The sequence below is a fragment of the Protopterus annectens genome, chromosome 1.part1, assembly GCF_019279795.1.
Source record: "Protopterus annectens isolate FY-2018-M chromosome 1.part1, PAN1.0, whole genome shotgun sequence".
In the NCBI taxonomy this organism is placed as follows: Eukaryota; Metazoa; Chordata; order Ceratodontiformes; family Protopteridae; genus Protopterus; species Protopterus annectens.
The window spans coordinates 1,034,604,951-1,034,629,760 of record NC_056726.1 but is presented as its reverse complement, the minus strand read 5'-3'; the positions used below and the strand labels follow the sequence as shown (position 1 = coordinate 1,034,629,760).

The 24,810-nt window shown below is 43.5% G+C and overlaps 1 protein-coding gene across 1 annotated transcript in view; it reads right to left on the bottom strand.

Moving 5' to 3' along the window:
• LOC122815301 (deleted in malignant brain tumors 1 protein-like) overlaps positions 1-24,810 on the bottom strand; it is a 1,941,982-nt gene that overhangs the window by 423,983 nt on the left and 1,493,189 nt on the right. Inside the window, 1 exon segment of the mRNA XM_044087678.1 lies at positions 15,955-16,257. Within this exon segment, the coding sequence (XP_043943613.1) occupies positions 15,955-16,257 (303 nt within the window).

The window sequence follows — 24,810 nt, the reverse complement described above, 5'->3', positions numbered from 1 at the left end:
ACGTGAACTTCAAGATGAACTAAACCCGCACCTAAGAACGCTATTCAATCTTAGCCTCACTACAGGATATGTACCTGAACACTGGCGCACAGCAACAGTGGTCCCACTCCACAAAGGGGGAAATTCTACTGACCCTGGTAACTACCGCCCCATAAGTTTGACCAGCCTGGTCTGCAAGGCTATGGAAAGAATCATCATGGAACTCATAAATGGTGACATTGGGGATGTGCAGACCCTTGATCCCACCCAGTTCGGTTTTGTAAAAGGCAGATCCTGCCTCTTAAACCTGGTTGACTTCTTCGAGACAGTCACTAGTGCCATCAACGAGGGCAAGGCTGTCCACATTGCCTACTTGGACTTGGCTAAAGCCTTTGACACGATACCACACTCTGGCATCATAGACAAGCTCAGCAGCCTAAATGTAAATCCATATGTCACAAGATGGGTAGCAAACTGGCTAAAAAACAGAACCCATAAGGTCAAAATTGCTGGAGCCATGTCAGACTCAAAACCAGTCACGAGTGGTGTCCCACAGGGATCAGTCTTGGGACCACTCTTATTTGGCATTTACTTCTCAGATGTGAAAGGAAATATGGGAGGATTATGGTTGACAAAGTTTGCAGATGACTGCAAACTGGGTGCCATAGTTGATTCACCTGCTGACACACACATCCTACAGAAAGGTCTCACTGAAACGGACAACTGGTGCCGGAATCATGGCCTCAAACTTAACGCCAAAAAATGTATAGTCATCCCCTTTGGGAAAAACAAAGTACCCACAAATTATCACGTAGACAATAACCCACTGAATACGGAAGAAGTAATCAGAGACCTGGGGACTCAAGTCGATAATGACCTCTCCTTTGACAACCATGTTGCCAAAGTGGTCAGAAAGACATTCTACCTTGCCCATCTCATCATGAAGGGATTCTCATCCAGATCAAAGGAGGTCATTGTACCTCTATATTCCTCCCTTGTCAGGCCCATGATTGAATATAATGCTCCATTTGGGATGTATCTCACCCGGCACATGCAACAACTGGAAAGACCCCAGAAGTACCTCACCAAGAGGATCATAGGTCTCAAACATGTGCCTTATCCAGCTAGATTAAAGAAACTCCAGCTCTATTCAGTAGCATACCGCCTGCTCAGAGGTGATTTGTGCCTAACATATAGGGCCATGTCCAACCAAGAACTGATGGACATGCTCCATCTCAAAAAATCCAAATCCATCAGAACCACACGAGCTAAAGATTTCAACCTCTGCACAAATATGAATAGGACATGCTGGAGGGATAGATTCATAACACAGAGGTTACCCATACTCTGGAACAAAATCCCAGTTCATGTGAGACAGAGCCCTTCATTGGCACTGTTCAAGAAAAATCTCGATGCATGGATGGGAGATCGCAAGTTTACCCCGGGAGTCACCTCAGTGTCACTACTAGACAGAGGTATAGTTTACTAAATAATGGGGTCCCACATGTGTCACTACTAGAGAGGTGCAACTATATAATACGGGGTGGCGGAAGCCACATCACTGTTGGCTAGGCTTATAAATGCCCCCGGGCAGATAGCCTAGTACACTACTATGAAACTATGAAACTATTTACTTCTCATGCTTATACAGCCATATTAGAGCACCTACATGGTTAGGTAAAGTCTAAAACTTAGAAGATATTTGAGATTCAATAATATTCCCCTCATTTGTATACCCCACTGCCTTACTCCATAGTTACTTCAGTCACACTGAGCCTTTCCCGTTAGCAACCAGTGTTCCCTGGTACTGTTTTCATTCTGCATGCCATTGACTATAATGGCAAAATGCAGATTTCCCTTGAAATTGCTTTTTCACATTTTTTTTCAGCACAATATCATTTCTGCACCACTGCCCTATGCTTAAATGGCCGAGATCTGCCAAAAAAAATAAAAATTTTATTTTATAAAATTTAAAACATTTTTCATGCTAATGGACATATAGTTGGCCATTGGCATGCCTACTAACTATAATACATGCTTTCTTTCAAGGTGTCATGCCTCCATTTTTTAATTTGCAGAAATATGTTCAGCTACTAACTGACTACATTTCTGCTTTGTACACTGTTCAGGCACAAACAACTGCCTGCCACCTGGATCACTAATTCACCTATTTTGCATGTTTTCACCAGAAAATTAGATAATTAGCATAAACAGTGGTGTCCATGCCAGAATACTGCTGCCAAGCTCATGCACGTCAGATCAGCTGTTTGCTGAATCTCTCTGTGCCCATATTCCATGCAGGAGCAGCTACACTGCTCCTGCATGGAGATTTTGCTTTCTTGAATCCCAGGAATTATGTAAAGACACTGGTTAAAAATGGGTATGTATTTTCATTCAACAAGATCTGATGAAGGCATAGCCAAAAGTGCTTATCCTGGATATTCTGAATGAAACCTTTTAGTTTTATCATTTCGTTGTTTATCTGTTTTTGAGCCAGATTTTACAACATTATGTTAAAGTCTTTTGTTTTGAATTTTAACTTTTATCAGTGTCCCTCTCTGTGTGGAACTGCAGTTTGCCTTACAAATCTTTGTTTTAACTAAGCAATCCTCAGCGAGCTGATATTTTCTTGTTCTGTCATTACAATATCAGTCAGTTGCTCAGTTCTTCATAGATCATGCTACCGTTTCTTGGGTTACATTGCTTGATGAAGTTATAACTACTGTATTTTACTTTATATTAAGTCTGATTTAATTTATCCTGGGTTGCAAATTTCAAAAAAAGAGAGGAAAATGTTTTACCTTATTTTTACCTATTTGCTCTTTTCCTTTAGAGAAGCAGCCCTGAAATGAATATAATAATGTAATTGGGGTTGTGGAAGTCAAAGGTTTCCTATAAAAATGCATATATATACATATAGATTCATAGGTTTATAGGTGTGTACTAGGCTAATGGCCTTGTATCCTTTACAAGCCTAGCCCCTAGGATTACCCTGGCATTGTGCCACCCAACCTTAGTTCCTAGTGCAATTGTAGAGTAGAGCCACTGGATTTCTCTTGAAGAAGGCCAGTGAGGTGCTCTGTTTGACATGTATGGGAACTCTAATCCATAACATGGGCAGTCTCTGGGTTATGAACCTGTCCCTCCAGCATGTTCTGTTGATTGTGGTAATGAGGTTGAGGTCTCTGGAGCATGTGGTGTGGAGGGATTCACATTTCTTTAGATGTAGCATTTCTAACAGAGTTGGTTCAGACAAGGCTTTGTAAGTCAAGCAGAGATCGCCTCTAAGTAGGCAATATGAGATAGAGAATAGTTGGAGTTTTTTGAGTCTATCCATATAAGACAAGTGTTTAAGGCCTAGGATCCTCTTTGTGAGGTACTTTTGTAGCCTCTCCAGTTGTTGCAGGTGTCTAGGATGGTACATGCCAAATGGGGCATTGTTCTCCATGATTGGCCTAATGAGGAAAGAGTAGAGGGAGACAATGACCACTTTCTTCCTGGATGCAAAACCCTTAGTAGTGAGATGTGCCACATAGAAGGACTTTCTGACCACAGTGGCAATGTGGTGGTCAAAAGAGAGGTTGCTGTCAACCTGTGTTCCTAGATGTCTTATAATGCCTTCTGTGTTCAGTGGACTACCATCGATGTGGTAATTCAAGGGTACCAGGATTTTCCTAAGGGGGATGATGACACATTTTTGGCATTCAGCTTAAGGCCATGGTTCTGCCACCAGTTGTTGGTCTCAGTGAGGCCTTTCTGCAGGATGTCAACATCACTTGGGGAGTTAATAGCTCCCAACTTGCAATCATCTGTGAACTCTGTCAGCCAGAGTCCCTTTGTGTTGGCCTGGACTTCAGAGGAGAGAGGATCCAGGATCGAACCCTGTAGAACTCTACTCATGACTGGTCAACAGTTTGACTTGGAGTCAGCTACTTTCACACTGTGGGTTCTGTCTGTGAGACAGTTTGCAACACACCTAGTGATATAAGGGTTGATGCCTAGCTTAATGAGTTTTTCTATGATTCACAAGTGGGTAATGGTATCAAAGGCCTTGGCCAGATGAAAGTAGGCTGTATGAACCACCTTGCCTTCATCCACAGCTCTGGTGACTGACTCAAAGAAGTTGACCAAGTTGAGCAACCATGATATACACTTCACAAAACCAAACGGTGTAGGATCCAGAATTTGGAGATTCCCTATATCCTTGTTTATTAGGTCCGTGATGATGTATTTCATAGCTTTGCATATCAGACTCATCAGGCTAATGGGGCAATAGTTTCTGTGGTCTGTAGTGACTCCAGCATTGTGGAGAGGGATGACTGTAGCAGTGCACCATTCAGTAGGGACAAAGCCTGAGGTGAGGCTGGGATTGAACAGGGCACACAGGTGAAGTGCCAGTTCACTCTATAGTTCATGTAGAACACAGACAGGGGTATTGTCAGGTCCTATAGAAGCTTTATTCTTGGCCTTGGACAGTGCTGTTTTAACCTGTGCAGCAGTAATACTGGGTGCCTGGCAATCTACTGGTATTGTGATTAGTCCATTGGGGGGTAGAGAGGTAAAGTTGGCACTGAATCTGTCAGCCAGTATATTGGTAATATCTGTTGGCTTGGTATAGGAGGTACCATTGTGCAGTAGCTCTGAGCAAATTTGGGTATTGCCATGGAGATTCTTTACATAACTATAGAAGGCCTTGTGGTTGTCTTTACTATCTGCTGCAATTCTGTTTTCATAGCTAGCTTCAGAGGATTTGTTGAGGGATCTCAACCTTTTGTTGAGGCTGTTAAGGGAGTTTTTACAGTCTTGGGACTTCACCTTATTCTGCATCAGTTTCCTCCTTCTATTGCAGAGTTTGTTTATGGCAGAGGACCACCAGATTGGCTTCCTGTTTTTTTTTTTTTTTGCGGAGAGCGTCTTGGTTCTGTTGGGTATGGTGAGATCCATGCATGTGTATATGTGTTTGTGCAGTGCATTGGTGTATGATTCAGTGGTCATGCAACTATTCTCCATTTTGCATGGGTGCTGTGAAGTTAGCCACCTCTGTTTTTAGAAGCCCAAAGTTAGCTTTGGAGAAGTTTTTCATGGTGGTTACCTTTGTGGGGTGGGGTGGGGTGGGAGGGATGTGGATTTCCAAGGTGATTAGTTTGTAGTCAGATCTAACCAGGGAGGAGTTGACTATTGGTGTAGAGCAATGGTTGCCCATGTTAGTAATGACCAGGTAAAGGATATTGCTACCCCTAGTCAGGGTAAGAACGAGCTGGTCAACACCATTGGAATTAATGAATTCCAGAAAGCACTAGGCAAATATATTGGTACATGAGTAGTTTTCCCAGTTAATGGAGGGGAAGTTGAATTTTCCCAGTATAAGAGTGTTAGGTTGAAACCTAATATTCTCCAGGGTGCTTAGAAATGTGGCATGGGAGTCTTGGGACATGGTTGGGGGCCTATAGCAGGCTACGACCTGAATCAAGGTCTTACCCACTATTAGCTACACTTGAAGTATCTCAGATGCTTTATGCTGGGCTACCAGTCTGGAGGTGTGTGCATCCTTTATGAATATGGAAACACCACCTCCTTGGGAGCGTCGCTCCAAGTTCTGAGGCTGAAAGGTGTGGAATGAGTTATAGTCTGGTAGTGCAGGGGTGTTTTCTGCTGCATTGAACTAGGTCTCTGTTACAGCACAAATGTTGATGTTCTCTATTTTAAGAAGTGTTTCGAGTGAGTACATTTTGAGATTTAGACTTCTAACATTGAGCAGCATGACCCTCAGAGTGTATTTGTTTTTAGCCATTATGGTGGTAATTTGGTCTTTGGAACACCACCTAAAAAAGGTACTATAAGGGTGGCAAGAGCCTTGGCCATTATCCGGAAGCCCAGGGGTGACAGATGCAGGCCATCTCTGGCAAAGCATTGAGGTCTGTCAACCATGTCATCTCAGGCAGACAGATAATTGGTCCACTTAGAATGACACCAGAAACTTAGCCAATTGTTGAAATCAATCATTTTCTGCTTGTACTATGGTATCATTCTGGGTGATAGTAGGATGCTGCTCAGGGCTAGGGTCATACCCGCCTGGGCTACATAATCCAGGAGCACCTCCATGTCTCTTTTCATGTAGTCCAGGGAGGTACATCTTCGGTCATTCACACCCACATGTACAATGACAGAATCATATTTGTACCTGATGTTCAGGGACCTGAGTGCATGCGTTATGTGGTGGATCCCAGTGCCTGACTGGCAGCTGACTGTTGCTTTCTGCTTATTTAACCTAGTGAGTGGAACATCAGAATGCCTCATTATTGAGTAACCTATGACTAGTGTGTTGGGTATGCTGTTTTGCCTTAGGGGCTTTGGTTGAGTGACACACTGTTTAGGAGAGTTATGTGTCTCATGGTTAGTGTTGTGCTGTGGTGGTCAAGTGTGTTTCTTCCTTGGACGTCTCTGCTGTTTGGGTAGATTTTTTTGAGAGCCTCAGTGAAGGTGGGTGTGTGGTTTGTGTTTTTATATGAAGTGCTGGTGTGTGTTCCGGAGGGCTATGTGTTCCATGTGGTGTGGTGCAAGTGTTACCTTATCCTCTTGATCAGCTATTCCAGTCTTGGCTGGAGAGTGAATAGCTTCCAGTTTGGATATACAAGTGCATCTCTCACAAGTGTGAGTGTTGGGATGTAAAAGGAGAGGATCATCAGTGTACATGAGGCAGTTGCTACATTGCCTCAGGATGCCCAAGTTCACCAGGTTAATATGAGAAAGCACAGGGAACTGACCTTTAGACATGCCTGGAGGGATGGGCATTAATAATAAGTACTGGAGCTGTTTCTTTACAGAACGTTTAGTGCTTGTAGCACTTTTGTGTGCTACAATAATTGCTACAAGAAGTCTGGTAGAGTGCTAAACTAATAAGCTAGTAAAAGTACAGGAGAGGAGACAACTAGCAGATCTAAGGGAAAAATTGAAGAGCAGACTTTGGCACCTCTCATAAGCTTACAAACAGTCCTGGATACAGCAAATCTGTATCTGGACTAGACTAGTTACAGGAAAGGCAGGAAAAGCGCAAATGTGGGCGTTTAAACCAGAAAGTTGAAAGAGATGGAAAAATTGCCCAAACGGCCAATAAACTACAATTTCTGGGCCAGAAACCACTCCTCTTGTGGTTGATAGGCTACCTAGTGTGTACCACTCCCACCGAGAAGCTAGAAAGCTTCCCTCCAACATAGAAAGGCTTGGGGGGCTCAGAAGCTTACAAACAGTCCTGGATATGCAAATCTGTTTCTGGACTAGACTAGCTACAGGAAAGGTGGGAAACAAGTGCAGATGTGGGCTTTTAAACCAGAAAATTTAAAGAAATGGAAAAAACTGCCCAAACGGCCAGTAAGCTACAATTTCTGGGCCAGAAACCACTCCTCTTGTGGTAGATAGGCTACCCAGTGCTTACCACTCCCACTGATAAGCTAGAAGGCTTCCTTCCAGCACAAAAAAGCTTGGGGGGCTCAGAAGCTTATAAACAGTCCTGGATACAGCAAATCTGTACCTGGATAGACTAGTTACAGGAAAGGTGGGAAACAAGTACAAACATGGGCTTTTAAACCAGAAAGTTGAAAGAGATGAAAAAACTGCACAAACAGCCATTAAACTACAATTTCTGGGCCAGAAACTACTCCTCTTATGGTAGATAGGCTACCTAGTACTTACCACTCCCACTGATAAGCTATATATATATATATATATATATATATATATAGTGGAATTTAAAGGTATTTGCTTTTAAACTGACTAATTTGAGAACATGTGTTTCAAATTTAATTTCATTAGAGATTTAATTTAAGAGGAAATGAAAATGGGGAACTTGGGTATTATAAGTTTAACTTTGAGGAGGCATTACAGATCTTTATTTTTTTTCTGGCCTTTAACTATTTCTTCATCCCATTTTTTATCCCGATTGTTCTTTTCCTCATTTAGAAATTATCTTCTCCTTATCTCTTTTCAATATCATATTTTGAAGGACGATGGTAAAAGCTTTATTTTTCTTGACCCCTCCAGCCAACCTTAAATGCATCACATCATATCCTGATTTGCCTCTCATATAGTTAAATGTACCCACAGATTGGAACCAGAGTGCTGAAAATAAGCCAAAGAACCAGTGCCAACATAAGTTGTTCACCATATTATTGAATTCCATGATATGAGGTGCATTGTCCTACCAGATGGTGTCCACATCTATTCCACCTCTGTGAATAATTTGCTGCATTTTACTAATCTAGGGATCCTATAAAGGTTATTAGACTCCTCCCACACTGCCCATTTCCCTTTTATAGCCACGTTGTTTATTGCTACATGGAAAATAACATCAGTTTTCTTATCTGATGCAGCTATGCTTGTGAATGCCCTTTTACATTATGACATTAGGTATGGACATCTCTGTTCCCTTCTATGCCCAGCTCTATATTACTAGTAAAAATTAATCATCCAGCAGAAGCTGTTTCATGTTCCTTTACCATTTACTGGGATCTTTATCTAATTCTCCTCAGATGAGATCACAAGGAATGTAATTTACTGATGGTCTATTCATAAATCGTCTCTGCTAAACACTGCAGAGAGATTCAGTTGTAGGAACCAGTACACTTTATCTCTGCCCCACTCCCAAACCACTGTAGCCCAACTAATTTTCACATTGCCATCATCTGTGACAGTGGAGCGGAATGCTCTGGTTCCTGGGTATGAAGCCACCTAATGTTGTCCAAGTCTGCACTAAGTTAGGATACCTTACATATTATCCAGTGGAGGTAACTGCCAAAATAAATAAACAGTTCTATACAATGACTCTATAGTACTTGTCAAATATCATTTCTGTGATTTCCTTCAGGTTCCTTAAAAAGTTATTTTTTTTGTACTTTTGTAATTTACGTAGATTAATTTGAACTTCCATTGTACAATACATAACATAATACAAAACTTTTAGTTATGTACTTACCATAACTTTAGATGTATGGGATCCATCTCGCCTACATTCTCTACAGATGGGTTCGGAGCCGATCCTCGGCTCCGACTCGGCGCTATACAATAGAACGCAGTCTCTTATTGGCTGAGTCACCTCATATCCCAGGATGCACCACCACTACCTCCCCAGATCTCGTTTGTTCGCACTCATGTTCACAGAGACATACTATTGTCATAACATACTCAGATCTTTCAAGAGAGGAAAGAAGATCAATTTCGGATCGTCCGGTCTCTCCTGGTCTACAAGGCAGGGGGATGGAGGGTGGGTTATTAGGAATGTAGGCGAGATGGATCCCATACATCTAAAGTTATGGTAAGTACATAACTAAAAGATGTAATGTGATCCTATCTCGCCTACATTCTCTACAGATGGGACAGCGTCCCTAGCACCTAATTCCCAGGTGGCTCACTGGCAAACACTCCTGAGAACTGTGGAACTGAAGGAAGCTCGACCCCTGGATGCCACATCTAATTTGTAGTGAGAAACAAAGGTGTGTGAAGATGTCCACGTGGCAGCCGCACAAATGTCGCCAATAGAGAGCTTGGAATGAAAAGCTGCCGAAGTGGCCATAGCTCTAGTGGAATGAGCTTTAACGGGAGCTATGAGCTCCTTGTTTGAGATGAGATAAATGTGAGTGATACAGTCTCTGATCCACTTGGCAATAGTGACTTTAGTGATGGCTTTGCATAATCTGTTATCTGAAAAGGACACAAACAGTTGATCTGATTTCCGTGCATTGTGTGTCCTATCCAAATAGAAGCGTAATTGCCTGTGGACATCTAAGCAGTGAAAAGTGTATTCAGCTCTATTGGAATATTTGGGAAAGAAGACTGGTAGCTCCATTGACTGTTGTAGACAGAAATTAGAACAAACCTTTGGTATAAAAGATGGGTTTGTCCTAAGAGATACTCTATCCTTGTGGAATACCAAGTAAGGTGGTTTAACACATAGAGCCTGAAGCTCTGAAACCCGTCTGGCTGAAGTAATAGCAATTAGAAGGGCAGTTTTCCAAGAAAGGAATTTCAGATCACAGGTTGCTGCCGGCTCGAAGGGTGGCGAGGTTAAGGCACCTAATACCACGTTCAGATCCCACGGAGGTGCAGGTTGCAAAATGGGGGGGTCATAGAAGCCAAGCTCCTTTAATAAAGGCTTTACAGAGCTTGTTACTCATTAAGGGAGGTTGCATACTTTCATGAAAATTGGAAATAGCCGCCAATTGTACTTTGATGGTAGATACTGAGCAACCTTGCTGGAACAGGGAGGCTAAAAACTTGAGTACTTCTGATACCGAGACTGTCATTGGGTCTAATCCTCAGAGCTGGGCCCAAATAGCAAACCTCTTCCATTTACTGCTATATATTTTCTTTGTAGAAGTCTTGTGGGCCGAAGACAAAATATGTATGACTTCAGGAGCCAACGAGTGGCTCCTAATTATGGTTGGAAGAGGAGTAGCCAGGCTGTCAACTTCAACGAATGGAGGGACTGATGGAGTTGTCCTGACTGATGAGTCAAAAGGTCCGGGACTTGGTCCAGGAACCAAGGACCCTCCAATGCATACCTGTGAAGAAAGGGGAACCAGATTTGCCGAGGCCAGTATGGGGCGATTAATATCATTCTGCTTCTCAAGCGAATCGCCTTCTGAATCACCTTGGGGAGAAGGGGAACCGGTGGAAAGGCATATAGCAGACCGGAGGGCCAATCGTGGACTAGAGCATCCTTGGGAGACTCTCCCGAAACTGGGGTCAGAGTGAAGAAGTGGTGACACTTCACATTGAAGGGGCTTGCGAAGAGATCGCAACAGGGGACTCCCCATCTTGTGAAAATCTGTGTTGTCACTCTGTTGTTCAAGGACCACTCGTGAGGGGAGAGAATAGTTCTGCTCAGTCTGTCGGCTATCACGTTGGATTTCCCCGGAATGTGCGTTGCTATTAGAAAACGCTTAGTAGCAATTGCCCAATCCCATACTCTCATAGCCTCTCTGCAAAGGGGATAGGACCTGGTTCCTCCTTGCTTGTTTAGGTACCAGACTACCGACATGCTGTCGGATTGAATGGCAATTGTACCCTGGGGGAGGTGATCGTGCAGTGCTTGCAATGCTAAAAGCACTGCCCTCATCTCCAGGATATTGATGTGAAGAAGACTCTCGTCGGGGTGCCACGTGCCTTGGACCAACCTGTCCAGATAATGACCCCCCCACCCTGTCTGGGAGGCGTCCGTAGTCAGCGTGGCAGAGGGGAGTGGTGGTACGAAGGGTCGCCCTTGATTCAGATTGGGGGTTAGAAGCCACCAACGAAGATCCTGTTTGCACGTGTCCGTGATCAGAATGTGGTGACTGAGGGGACGGTCCTGATAAGACCACTGGACTGAGAGGAGCCACTGAAGTATCCTCATGTGCAACCTTGCCAAGGGGACCAGAAGAATGGTGGCTGCCATGGAGCCCAACAGTTGCAGGACCATTCTTGCTGGAGCACGACGTCTGAGGAGTAGGGTCCGGACCTGAGACTGAAGCGTCGCGATCCTTTCTGCAGGAAGATAGACTCGCATCTGCCTTGAATCTATTTCTGCACTGATAAACAGAATACGCTGAGATGGTTGCAATACAGATTTTGACCAATTGAAGGTGATTCCTAAGGATTTGCCCAGTGCGATAGTGGCTGCTAAATTTTGCAAGAGTAGATGCTTGGAGGTGGCAGTTAGGAGCCAGTCGTCTAGGTATGGAAACACATGGAATCCTAGACTTCTCAAGTGAGCAGTTGCGACTGCCAAACATTTGGTAAACACCCTGGGGGCTGTGGTGAGACCAAAGGGCAGTGCTTGGAACTGAAAATGACTGTCTCCTAGGCTGAAGCGTAAGTGTCTCCTCGACGCCTGATCCATCAGAATGTGATAGTAGGCGTCTTTGAGGTCTATGGAGCACATCCAAACTCCTTTCTCCAAAAGCGGGAGAATGGATTGTAAAGTGACCATCCAGAATTTGGACTTTTTTACAAATCGGTTCAGTTTGCTGAGATCCAAAATGGGTCTCAAGTCCCCGGTCTTTTTTGGCACCAAAAAGAATCTTGAGTAAGTCCCTAATCCGGCCTGGTCTGCGGGGACAGGTTGGATGACTCCTTTTTGAAGCAGCTTTGATACTTCGTTGGCTGCCTGATCCCGTTGACTGGGTGGTGGGTCCGGGATTCTTCGGACTGGTGGGGGTGGTTGAACAAAGGGGATGGAGTAACCTCCTGCAATGATTCGAAGCACCCATTGGTCCTGAGTAATATCTTCCCAGGCCTTTAGGTGCTTCGAGAAACGACCCCCGACTGGCTCCGGAGCTGCACAGTCGGGTACTCCTTCAGGGATGCTGGAAGGAGGAGGAGCCACGAAAGGACTCGCAGTCTCCAGTGTTGCGGGGGGCCCCGCCACCTCTGGGACGGCGTCTCCCTGAAAAATTTCCCCCTCCTCTGCCTCTAGAAGGGGGGTCGCTCTGCTGCGACGAGTAAGGCTTCTGAGACTTACGGAACCACATTTTCCCTCCCCTTCGGGCCTTGGGATAAGGCCTGACGGGAGTGGAAAAGCGGGCTCCTACGGCAGCCAAGGTCTTACCCTCCTGCTCGCAGCGAGTCAAAGTGTCCTTTACCTTGGGTCCAAACAATGAGGACCCATCAAAGGGGGCGTCGGCAAAGGAAGACTTAAAGGCCTCCGCAAAATGACACAGGCGTAACCAGGCTTGTCTCCGTAGAGCAACACCTGTTCCCGCCGCTCTACTCACCCCTTCGGCCGCATAGGAAATGAGCCTCATGGACGAGTTAGATAATGAGGATAGGGTAGCCAACTGAGAGTTAACCGTCTGAGTTAACTGATCAGGTAAGTTACCCGAGAGGGCATCTGACAGCTCCTTGATCAGATCCCTCTGTAGTCTGGTGAAGTGAGCCAAATAATTCAGAGACCTTAACGTAAAGGCCGCTGAAGTAAGGGTACGCTTGCCGTACCGATCCATGCTCCTAGACTCTTTGTTAGGGGGATGGATGGATGTCGAAGCCTCTGCCACATCTTGTTGGGTGGCAGATGCCACCACCATAGCATCTACAGCCACACCCTTAGATAAGAACTCCTTGTCCGGGGGTGCCGAGAGAAACTTATTGGGACGAGCTGGCACCGGTTCCACAGAATCTGGGTGTTCCCACGCCCTTCGAGAGATCAAATCCAGAAGCTCATCGAAGGGCAGAGACACCCAGGAGGCGGAGGGCTGAGCCCCAAAGGCCTTGAGGAACACCGACTCCTCAGCGAAAGGGGGTTTGGACTGCCAATCGCCTCGGTGTTTAAAGATTTCTAGAATGTCTGCAAAGGAGACATCTTCCGAAGACGACTTTGGGGATCCCTCCGCATCATCGAGGTCAGTATCCAATGTGAGGGACTCGTCAGGGGAGTCGACGTGTTTCCTCTTACACTGTCTCTTCCTGGGTGGTTCCTCCGAAAGAGTGTCGGAGGAACCTCCAGGAAGAAGGGAACCACCAATGGGGATAGCCTCAGGCCCAGGGGCTCCGCTGTCACGAGACAGGGGGATTCCAGAAACGTCAGTCACCACGTCCAAGGAAGGGGGTGCTGGTGGAAAGGTCGAAGTGGCCACAGAGGATTTGGCTAAAGCACTTCTCATGGCATCGAAGGCAGGACCCCCAGAATCCTGGGAAGGTCCCGTCCCCGAGGCCACAACAGTAACAGGAGCTCCCGCAGCCGACGCACCTAGAGAGAGGCTCGGAACCGAAAGGATCGGATCCGAAGCCTCCCCCCCGGGGCCGACTGAGGAAGTCCATGTACCGAACCCTGACCCAAGGGACGGAGTTGAAGTTAGAGTCGGAGCCGACTCGATAACTTCGACCGGATCCACCAACACCAACTCCAACGGCACCAAGGCTGTCGGAGGAGGAATGGTAGTAGGATGATAGGGGATTGGCTCCAGAGCCAACTGGGCAGGAGTCGAGATAAATTTAGCGAAGACCGGTGACTGGAAGAGCTTCTGAAGCACCCTGTCTACGTCCAAATCGGACATCCTCGAAGAACGAGAAGAGACCGATTGGGTCCGAGTCGACTTCTCCGCCGGCTCCGAAAGAGTGGGGGACTGGCTCCGTAAAGGCTCGAGACGTATCGGCGCCGAGGGAGATTCCACTACTATTGCAATCTCCCTCGGAGCCGATGTGGACTTCGGTTCCGAAGTGGAAGTGTCTGAGCGGGTAACCCTCATTGGCTCCGAAGGCAGTGGAGCCGATGAAGGTGACACACCTCTCGATGCCTGAGCTCTCGACTCCAAAGCCAGAGGAGTCGAGGCTGGAGGCATCGAGGCAGACCGTTCTGCCCTCGGCTCCGAAGTCCGTGGAGCCAACGGAGAAGCCTGCCTAGACTTTTTGGCTATCGGTTCCGACGGGCTGGTCGGAGCTGACGATTTTTTCTTCTTGCCAGTAGGAGAAGAAGAAGAAGAAGAGGATAAAGCTTCCTCAAAAGAAGGGGCAATGAGCCCTTTTAAAATCAGTTTGTTTTTCCTCTCTTAGAGGACTCGAGAGGAAAAAGCGTGGCAAACGCTACAAGACTCCTGGAGGTGTTTGGGACCTAGACAATGCACACACAGGGAATGATCATCCGTTATAGACATCTTGTAACCACACTTGACACATTTTTTAAAACCAGAAGGTCTATGTTCTTTAGACATGGTTTTAACAAAAAGTTAACCACAATTACAGACAAACAATTAACAGCGACAACTAGGCTCTAATTTAAACGCCTAAGGTAGGGCTAGGCCCCTCTAACTTAAACGGAACTTTCCTACCAACAAAAATACACAAGCGACCACAAAAAAGTATCAAAACACAAACATACAACAACAATAGCCGTTAAAACAGCTTTTGGGTGAATTTCAGAAGAAATTTGACAGAAAAAGGTTTCTAACTAGAGGTACTTAGCTCAGCCAAGTCCGAGACCACGTCTATGCTGGAAAGCGGCAAACGAGATCTGGGGAGGTAGTGGTGGTGCATCCTGGGATATGCGGTGACTCAGCCAATAAGAGACTGCGTTCTATTGTATAGCGCCGAGTCGGAGCCGAGGATCGGCTCCGAACCCATCTGTAGAGAATGTAGGCGAGTTAGGATCACATTACATCCCATGTTTTCACCAAAATTATTAATAATTTATTTGTCCTTATTTACTGGAAAAGTCAGAGTAGGTAATACCCAGTTTCAGAAGAGCCTGGGGAGAAAAGTCCATCTATTGATATTGTGTTATATCCCTCTTTACAAATGACCGTGGCTTATTTCATATTTTCTGTTCCTCCTACACTTAAATATGCCACATCACATCCAATTCATCTATTAGACAGATACAGACATGAACTAACTTTTAAAGAACTAAGATAAATTTGCTATAAAGCATGGATTCTATTCAGTGGACATGAAAAAATGCATGTTTTATGAAACTAACACTTTAATATCAACTCAATTAAATATTTTTCAGGAAAATATTACACAACAAAATTAAATTTCTTGTAAAGTTTTGAAATGCAAGCTCCTTTCCACCCACACATTCCAACTATAAACATATGCTTATAGTCAAATTAAACAAAGGCAGAGAAAGGGAAAGGAGCTTTGAATAACATTATTTTGCAGTTCTATCATAAAAATATGATGAGCAAGCCTTGGAGAGAACAGACATTTCAAATACTTCGCCATTGAGATTTAAAACATAATGGTGACATAGTATATGCACTGCACAATTTTTATTTACCTTCTGAGTTTTTCCAAAATTGAAGTAAAAAAGAGACATTGAAACAAAATAACAGTTCTGTGGCACAGCATTTTAACTAAATATTCCATTAGTGCTGTCAGCATGTAAACTAATAGTCAAGGACATACTTGATATGATTCAGTACTAGTAGATACAAATTAAGAGAAGTTATAAAGCAAGTACTGTTCCATAAATATACCAGTTTAGGGGGGGGGGAAACATAAGGTTACCTTTGCACTGAACTCCAGCATCTTGTGAGTGGGCCCAATAATGTTTTTGCCATCCCCTGAATGGGCATTGTTTTAGTGATGACTCAGATCCTGTACATTTCACATGTATTATTAGTCCAGTTCCTTGTCCATAGTGAGCTCTCCCTGGTGCTGAAAGAGGATCACCACACTCTAGTTCTCTGCAGACAACTTCAGCTTCCTTCATTCCCCAGTCTTCATCACACACTGTACCCCATTTGTTGTTATGATATATCTCCACTCTTCCAGCACATGGATGAGGGCCATTTACTAGTCGCAATTCCACTGAAACAATATTGAAAATGTATAAGAAAAAAATAAATAGATATATGTTTTTTTTTTAAACTGCATCAAAGTCATTGCAAGTGGAACAAGTGCACCAAATATTTAAGAAAAATAGATATCAGTACCTTAAAATGATATCCATTTTATGGTAAATACATTTCAAAATACTTACTTCAGTTAAAAAGCAAAGCATAGACATAGGTGGACAAGACAAAGTGAGCAGCACAGAAATATGGTTAATCCATATGTTATATACTATGCAGACTAATAAAGATGGAAATTATACAGACTAACTATATCAATGTCATCACAAATGGTCAAAATGTTGCATTGCATGTATATAATACTATTCTAAATGACTAGAGTGTGTTGTTATAGATCCACTAGAAAAACAAAACAGATATTTTGCAAATATCTTATTAATACACAGTAGCACATTGAGTAATCAAGAAATGAGAAGGATAGGTGCTGGATACGTTGCAGCAAAAAGCACACCTGCAGTAGTCAACAGAGACACAAGTGGAAGGTTTGGTAGTACATGTTTAACTCACTAAGACTCCTTTGCTGATCTGAAGGCTACAGAAATTAAAGTTGTTGTCATAATTCTAATCAACCAGAGACTTATTGATCAATATTAAAAGTAAAAGTCAGTGAATCCCCCTCAATATTCTGAACTTGTCTTAGTAATTGTAAGACCCAGATTTGACAGTGTCATCTATTACATATTGTTACTCATATTTTTTTTGCTTTTATATGAAATCATAGAATGTGATCACTGTTTTGTCAGAGTTTTCACTTGTAAGCAGGAACAGCTCATTGAAAAGCAAGAAGACGTCTATCACAGAATTCTAACAGACCTAATGTAGGAGTGCATGTGAAGACTTCCATCATAGAATCATACCAGACCTAATGTAGGAGTGTATGTGAAGACTTCCATCATAGAATCATACCAGACCTAATGTAGGAGTGCATGTGAAGACTTCTAGCACAGAATCTTAACAGACCTAATGTAGGAGTGTGTGGGAAGACTTCTATCACAGAATCATAACACACCTAATATATAAATACATATGGTTTCTCACTTTTTAATTTCTCCAAATATTTTGGGTTTCTAATGCCATGATGGGAATGGACCCCATTCCAAGTCAAAGTGCAATTAAAGTTCATGAAGTTAGTATTGTTTCAGTCTTTGATGTCAGCCAGAAGTGCTCTTTGCAGCACCTGTAATGTGCCCAGTAATGACTCCTTCTGCAATTCATATGGTGTTACATGGATTGGTAACATATTTAAATACTATTGTAGATTATTTTTTTATAAGACCCATTGCTCCTACTACTATTTGAACTGTCTGGGTATCTTTCTTCCACATTGCTCTCATTTCTGCCTGCAAGTCCTGATTTTTTATGACTTTCTGTCTCTCTGTACACAAGACACTGTAGTCAGCGGGTGTGGTGATTTTAATGATCAATGCTACTTTTCTCTTCTTTTCTTGGACCACTATATCTGGTTTTCTAGCATCTATCTTTTGAACAGTTGGTAATGGGTGACCCATGTGATATAAACTTCATCATTTTCTATGATGCATTGTGGCTTATGTTTCCAGTGTTTTTAAGCCAGTTCAATCCCATAATGTTTGCACAATCCCTAATGCAACAGTCTTAGGTTCATAGATTCATAGGTAGGTACTAGGCTATCTGCCTGAAGGCATTTATAAGCCTAGCCAGAATTTGTTGGCTTTCGCTGTCCCCTTAGATTAGTTCCCTGTGCCTCTGTCCAGCAGAGTCACTGAAGTGATCCCCGGGGTAAACTTTCTGTTTCCCATCCATTCGTCAAAGTTTCTTTTGAAGAGTGTTAGCGAGGAGCTCTACCTAATGTAGATTGGAATCTTGTTCCAAAGCATGGGAAGTCTCTGGGACAGGAATCCATCCCTCCAGCACATCCTATTTATTGTTGTGGTGAGGTTTAGATCCCCAGAGCATGTGGCTCGAGGGGATAAGGTTTTCTTTAGGTGGAGCATGTCTATCAGTTCTGGGTTGGACATGGCCTTGTATGTCAGGCAGACATCACCTTTGAGTAGGCGGTATACAACCGAGTACAGCTGGAGTTTCTTCAGTCAAGCTGCATAGGGCATCTGTTTGAGGCCAGTGATCCTCTTGGTGAGGTACTTCTGTGGTCTTTCCAGCTGTTGCAGGTGTCTTGTAAGGTACATCCCAAATGAGGCATTGTACTCTATGATGAGTCTGATGAGTGATGAGTAGAGGGGCACAATGACATATTTTGCTCTAGATGTGAACCCTTTTGTGATTAGGTGGGCCACGTAGAAGGATTTTCTAACCACTTTGGCAATGAGATTATCAAAGGGGAGATTACTATCTACTTGGGTCCCCAGATCCCTTATTACGTCTTCCATATTTAGGGGACTACTACCTATGTGGTAGTTTGTGGGTACTTTGTTTTTTCCAAAGGGGATGACTATGCACTTTTTGGCATTTAGCTTGAGGCCATGATTTTGACACCAGGTACCCTCCTCAGTGAAACCCATTTGGAGGATGTCTTAGTCAGCCGAAGAGTCAATTATGGTCTCTAGTTTGCAGTTCTCTGCGAATTTGGCCAGCCAATAGTCCACCTGTGCTTGCCTGTACCTCTGAGAAGTATATGCTGAACAGGATGGGTCCTAGAACTGAGCCCTGGGAAATACCATTTGTAACCGGTTTAGAGTCGAACCTAGCTCCCGCAGCTCTCACCATGTGGGTTCTGTCCGTGAACCAGTTGGCAACCCATCTTGTGATCTAGGGGTTTATGTTCAGTCTGGAGAGCTTGTCTATAATACCAGAATGGGGAATGGTGTCAAAGGCCTTAGTAAGGTCTAGGTAGGCCGTGTGTACCACCTTTCTCTAGTCTATAGCCTTGGTAACTGTCTCAAAGAAGTCCACCAGGTTTAGGAGGCATGATCTGCCCTTAACAAAGCCGAACTGGACAGGGTCCAGTATTTGGAGCTTCCTAATGTCTGTTAATGAGCTCCACGATGATGCACTCCATAGCCTTGCAGACTAAGCTAGTCAGGCTTATAGGGCGATAGTTCCCGGGGTCTGTTCTGGCTCCACCTTTGTGGACCAGAATAACCACTGCTGTGCACCACTCTATGGATACGTAGCCTTTGGAGAGGCTGAGTTTGAACAGTGTGTTTAGGTGAGGGGTTAGTTCATCTTTGAGCTCATGAAGGATGCAGCCTGGGACACCATCCAGTCCCACTGATGCAGTGTTTTTGGCTTTGGAGAGGGCTGTTTTAACCTGAGTGTCTGTAATTTCAAGGACTCTACATTTTTCTGGTATGGTTATGGGCCCTTTTGGAGGTGAGAGGGGGGTGAAGTTTGCACTGAACCTGTCTGCCAGGATGTTGGTGATATTGGTCTGTTCAGTGTATTTTATGCCATTCTGCACCAACTCCAAGCAGATCTGAGCCTTGCCACTTAGATTCTTGATATAGCTAAAGAATGCCTTGTGGTTATCTTTGAAGTCCTTGGCAATTTTTCTTTCAAAGCTCACCTTGGATGGTTTTATGAGGGATCATAGTTTCTTGTTGATACTGGTCAGGGATGTCTTCCCTTCTTGGGATTTTACTCTTTTCTGTACTAGTTTCCTCCTTCTATTGTATAGCTTGCTTATAGCAGGAGTCCACCACACTGGTTTCCTTTTCTTGGAGGAGTGAATCTTGATTTTGCTTGGGATGGCACGATCCATGCATTCTTGTAGGTGCCTGTAGAATGCATTAGTAAAGGATTTTGCAGCTTGGACAGCATTATCCTTCAGCATGGGGGTTGGGGGCTTTGAAACTTTCCACCTCAGTCTTAAGTAACTGGAAGTTTGCTTTTGAAAAGTTTTTCACTGTGGTTTCCTTGTCCGGGTGTGGGGGCGGAATGTGGATATCCAAAGTGATTTGTTTATGGTCAGATCTAACCAGCAAGGGGTTGACCTCCAGTGTGGAACACCGGTCGCCCATGTTGGTGATGACCATGTCCAATATGTTATCACCTCTGGTTGGAGTGTTGACTATTTGAACCAGGCATTTGAGTTTATAAAGTCTAGGAAATATTGGGCAAGGGAGTTAGTACTTGAGTAGTTCTCCCAGTTAATGTTTGGGTAATTGAAATCACCCAATATTAGGGTGTTTGGTAGGACCTTTATGTTTCCCAGTATTTCCAGAAATGCAGAATGGGGTCCTGGGACATGGTGGGTGATCTGTAGCAAGTTACAATTTGAATTGCAGTTTTGCCTGTTGTTAGTTGCACGTGGGTGATCTCTGAAGCATTGTGCTGTGCCACTAACCTGGAGGTGTGGATTTCCTTGATGAATATGGATATGCCCCCGCATTTTGTATTTCAGTTTGGGTTCTGTGGCCGAAATGTATGGTATGAATTGTAGCCTGGTGGTGCTGGGGTGCTCTCTGGAGCCTTAAACCAGGTTTCTGTTACTGCACATATATTGATTTTCTCCATACTGAGGAGTGCCTCGGGTATGTGCATTTTGATGTTTAGACTTCTGGCATTGAGTAGCATTACCCTCAGTTTTTTGTTACTGGTGCTATTTACTGCAGTGGGTTTGTCTTTTGAGCCATGCCTAAAAAAAGGCACTATGGGGGTGGCAAGAGCCTTGGCCAGTATTCGAAAGCCTAAGGGTGACAGGTGCAAAACATCTCTAGCGAATCAGCATGGCTTGTCGAGCATGTCATTCCAGGTAGACAGACACTGTATCCCCTTTGAATGACACCAGAAACTTAGCCAATTGTTGAAATCGAGAACTTTTTCTTTATACTGTGGTATCATTCTTGTTGAGGGCAGGGTGATACTCAGGGTCAGGGTCATACAGGCCTGGCCTACATGATCAGAGAACTCTTCCATGTCTCTTTTTATGTAGTCCAGGGAGGTACAGCTCAGGTCATTCACACCAACATGGACAATGACAGAGTCATATTTGTACTTGTTCTGGAGTGACCTGAGTGCTTGTGTTATGTGGCAGATCCTGGCACCTGACAGGCAGCTAACAGTAACCTTCTCCTCATTCAACCTAGTAAGTGGGACGTCAGTGTGCCTGACTATAGAGTCACCTATTACTAGTATGTTGGGTATGTTATTTTGCTTTAAGGGCTGTGATTGCATGGCACACTGGTTTTGTGAAGTATGTGTTTCATGGTTTGTGTTGGGGAGTGGAGTTTGCTTGGTTGTTTGCTTTGGATGTCTCTGTTGGTTTTGCAGATTTTTATTTAAAGCTTCCGAGTATGTTTTCATTTATTTATGCGTATTTTTTGCCAGTGCTGGTTTAATGAGGTTTATGTGAGACTGGTGGTGTGATGCAAGTATTTCCCTTCTCCTCTTGACTGTCTGAGCCAGTCTTGGGTTAAGAGAGCCTAATCCCCAGTTTGGCTGTATAATTGCATCTCTCGTATGTGTTAGTGTTTGGTGGTAGGAGGAGAGGGTTGTCTGTGTACATGAGGCAGTTGTAACATTGCCTCAAAATGCCCAGATTCACCAGTTGGACTAGAGAGTACACCTGAAACTGCCCGTTGGACATGCTTGAATAGGTACAGTGAACTGTTTTACTGGATGGCTGGTAAGGTCAAATAGAGAACCTTGTCCTTCTGTACAGTATAGGAGGGTCCAGTGCTAGGGTTTATAAGTGATTGCTATAAGTTTTGAGCAAGTGCCGGGCTGAGAAATGAATGGCTTGAGTGCTTAAGTTGAAGGTTTGTCTAGTTCCAAGGGAAAAATTGAAGAGAAGACTTTGTGGAGCCGGGAATAGTTTTACCCTAGCTAACCAGTGCTGCCTGGCGCGCAAAACTGGGCAAATGCGGTATTTATAGCAGAGAAATGAAAGAGATAGAAATTAGCCCAAAATGGCCAATAAACTACTAATTTCTGACCTGAAACCACTCCTCCATGGACAGATAGGCTGCTCAAAGCTCCACTCTCTCACAGGTGAACAGAGAAACTTACTTCTATCCAAGTAAGGTATGGGCAAACACAGAGATTTATAACACAGCCCTGAATTCAGCACTAACCTGAAAACTGGACTATACTAGCTTAGAAAAGCGGGAAACAAGGATATATATATATATATATATATATATATATATATATATATATATTTATTTATTTATTTCAGAAAATAAAACAGATACAATAAAAAAACACTTCAAATGCACAGAAAAGGACACTTATTGTTATATATATCGCAGATCAGAGTTGTCGTCAATGCCCCAAGTAATAAAGTGGGAAGATACACAAACCTCAGGATTTACTAATCTTCTGTGCAAGGCTAGATTAGTCTTACACAGAAGCACCAGTCTAAGAGTATGACAACAGCGTGCCATGCATATTAATGAGGGCACGCTGCCTCAACTCTAAAGCTTACACGGAGCGTGGACGAGTGTAGGGGCGTGTCGGACTGCCAAGCAGTCCAAAAACCCACGCCCCTGCAATGAAGAAACTAGAAAAATGTTGAGTTACATGAATGAGTCCGCTCACATGTGTACATTGTAAGACTACACTCCCCCATATGTTAAACCACGTACAAATTTAAAAATGAAAAGAAATCTTTTTTTTTTTGTTTTATTTCCAGTATAGATGCCCGTATTAGTGCGTGTTTGTGCGCATTTGTCCATTGCTTAGCTACAGTTAGCAGCCTAGACACCGAAGAGGATAATAAGAAAAATATATGCAAATTAAGCAAAATGGCGATAGCGTAGTGGTTAAAGCCTTTGCACAAAGAGGAGGCATTCCCGGTTCGAGTCGCACTATTGCATGTTCCATTTTCTGTTGGAAATCTGTATACATAAATATTTCCTGACATTTATCATGCATAAGTTTTGTAAAAAGCCCTTTGAATGACACCAGAAGTGAACAAATTTTATATATATATATATATATATATATATATATATATATATATATATATGTATATATGTATGTATATATATATATATATATATATATATATATATATATATATATAAAGGTGAAATTGTTATGTATTCTGAGGCATGAGGCATGAGTAACTTATTTTAAGCAATATAAAGCACTGATAAGCACATTTTACCAGTATTGAGCATATTTAAATTAAAATGATCATAGCTGAGCACCGCGTTAACAAGTGCAATGTCTTTGCGCGCAGCTGAGCACTGCGCCAACCAGCGCAACTACAACGTATTTGCGTGTAGCTGTGCATTGCGCTAACCAGCACAATGTCGGGCAATGTCGAGCAATGTCAAGCAACATTGGGCAAAGTCGGGCAAAGATGAGCAAAGTCGGCTAAACACGGCCACACCTCCTTTACTGTACCTTAACCATTCAGGTCAGGCCAGTAGGGAAATAAAAAGCAGTGACAGGGCTCGAACTCAGAATACTGTGAACTATAGTCACAGTACATAACCACTAAGCCATGACAGCATTTCATAACCATGCACTTTCAACAGACACATATCTACGAAAGAAATTTTAAACATTGCCAACATCAGCTAAGCAGGTGTGCTTACAGCTGAGTTTTTTCAAAACCAGCCAATCACAAATAAGTGTGGGAAATGAGGCATATTTAAGCTCCACAGGCAAGAATACTTTCCATAATTGGTTGTAGCTCCTTTCTGCAGTCAGCATGGCCAGTGTTGGAGAAGGCACTCGATTTTGAGTGCAACGCTGGGGCATTGAGGAGTCCAAAGTAATGGTTTGGCTCCTTGTCCACAATCATGAGGAAAGACTCCTGTGGGGCGAGTACCAGGCCACCCAATATAAAACAGAGGCCTGGAACAGTCTCACTCATGATTTCACCAGTGCCACTGGTGTTCCTCAGATTGGTGAGCAGGTCAGGCACCATTATTCTGACCGGAAGCGATGTAAAGAGGATCAACTGGACCAGTGGATCCAGGAATCCCGTGCTATGCCTAATGCCCCACTACTGAGTAAGTAGCCATTGTATTAAGTAGTTAAGAATTGCTATGCTTGTCTATACTATGGATAGGTATGTCTCAATATCACTGCATTTACTTCACAGCTGCAGTTGTCTGGGCTATGAATCAGCTAGCCCATGAAGATAGGTTGCAAAGACTGCGTCATCAGGCAGGTTAGTAATTATTCTGCGTGTACTGTTATATAAAATAAATGAGAGAGCCTTCAAAAAGTGTTTTAACCCAATAAATAAAGGTGTAATAATTCTTTAATAAATGTATAATTCCTGGAGTGCGTCTCTGTCATTTTCGTTGATATGTTGTTGTATTGTTGCATTTTACAAATTGTACTGTTGTATTAAGCAGTGTCAACCCACACTTGGGTAGGCCCATATAACATGATGAAGGGAGTGCCAGTAGCTTTTATGCAAATTTACAGCCCTCAACTGTTGGTTCATGCCCAGCATGTACAGGTTAATCTGGCACATGAGTAGCTTGGTATTGTGTTCCCCAAAAATGTCAGTATGCTGCCAGAAATGTAGGGAGCTGTTAACATATAACTGATACTTTCACCTGAACATATCTAGATAATTATATAAAAGTAGAGTTGTCAGTGTACC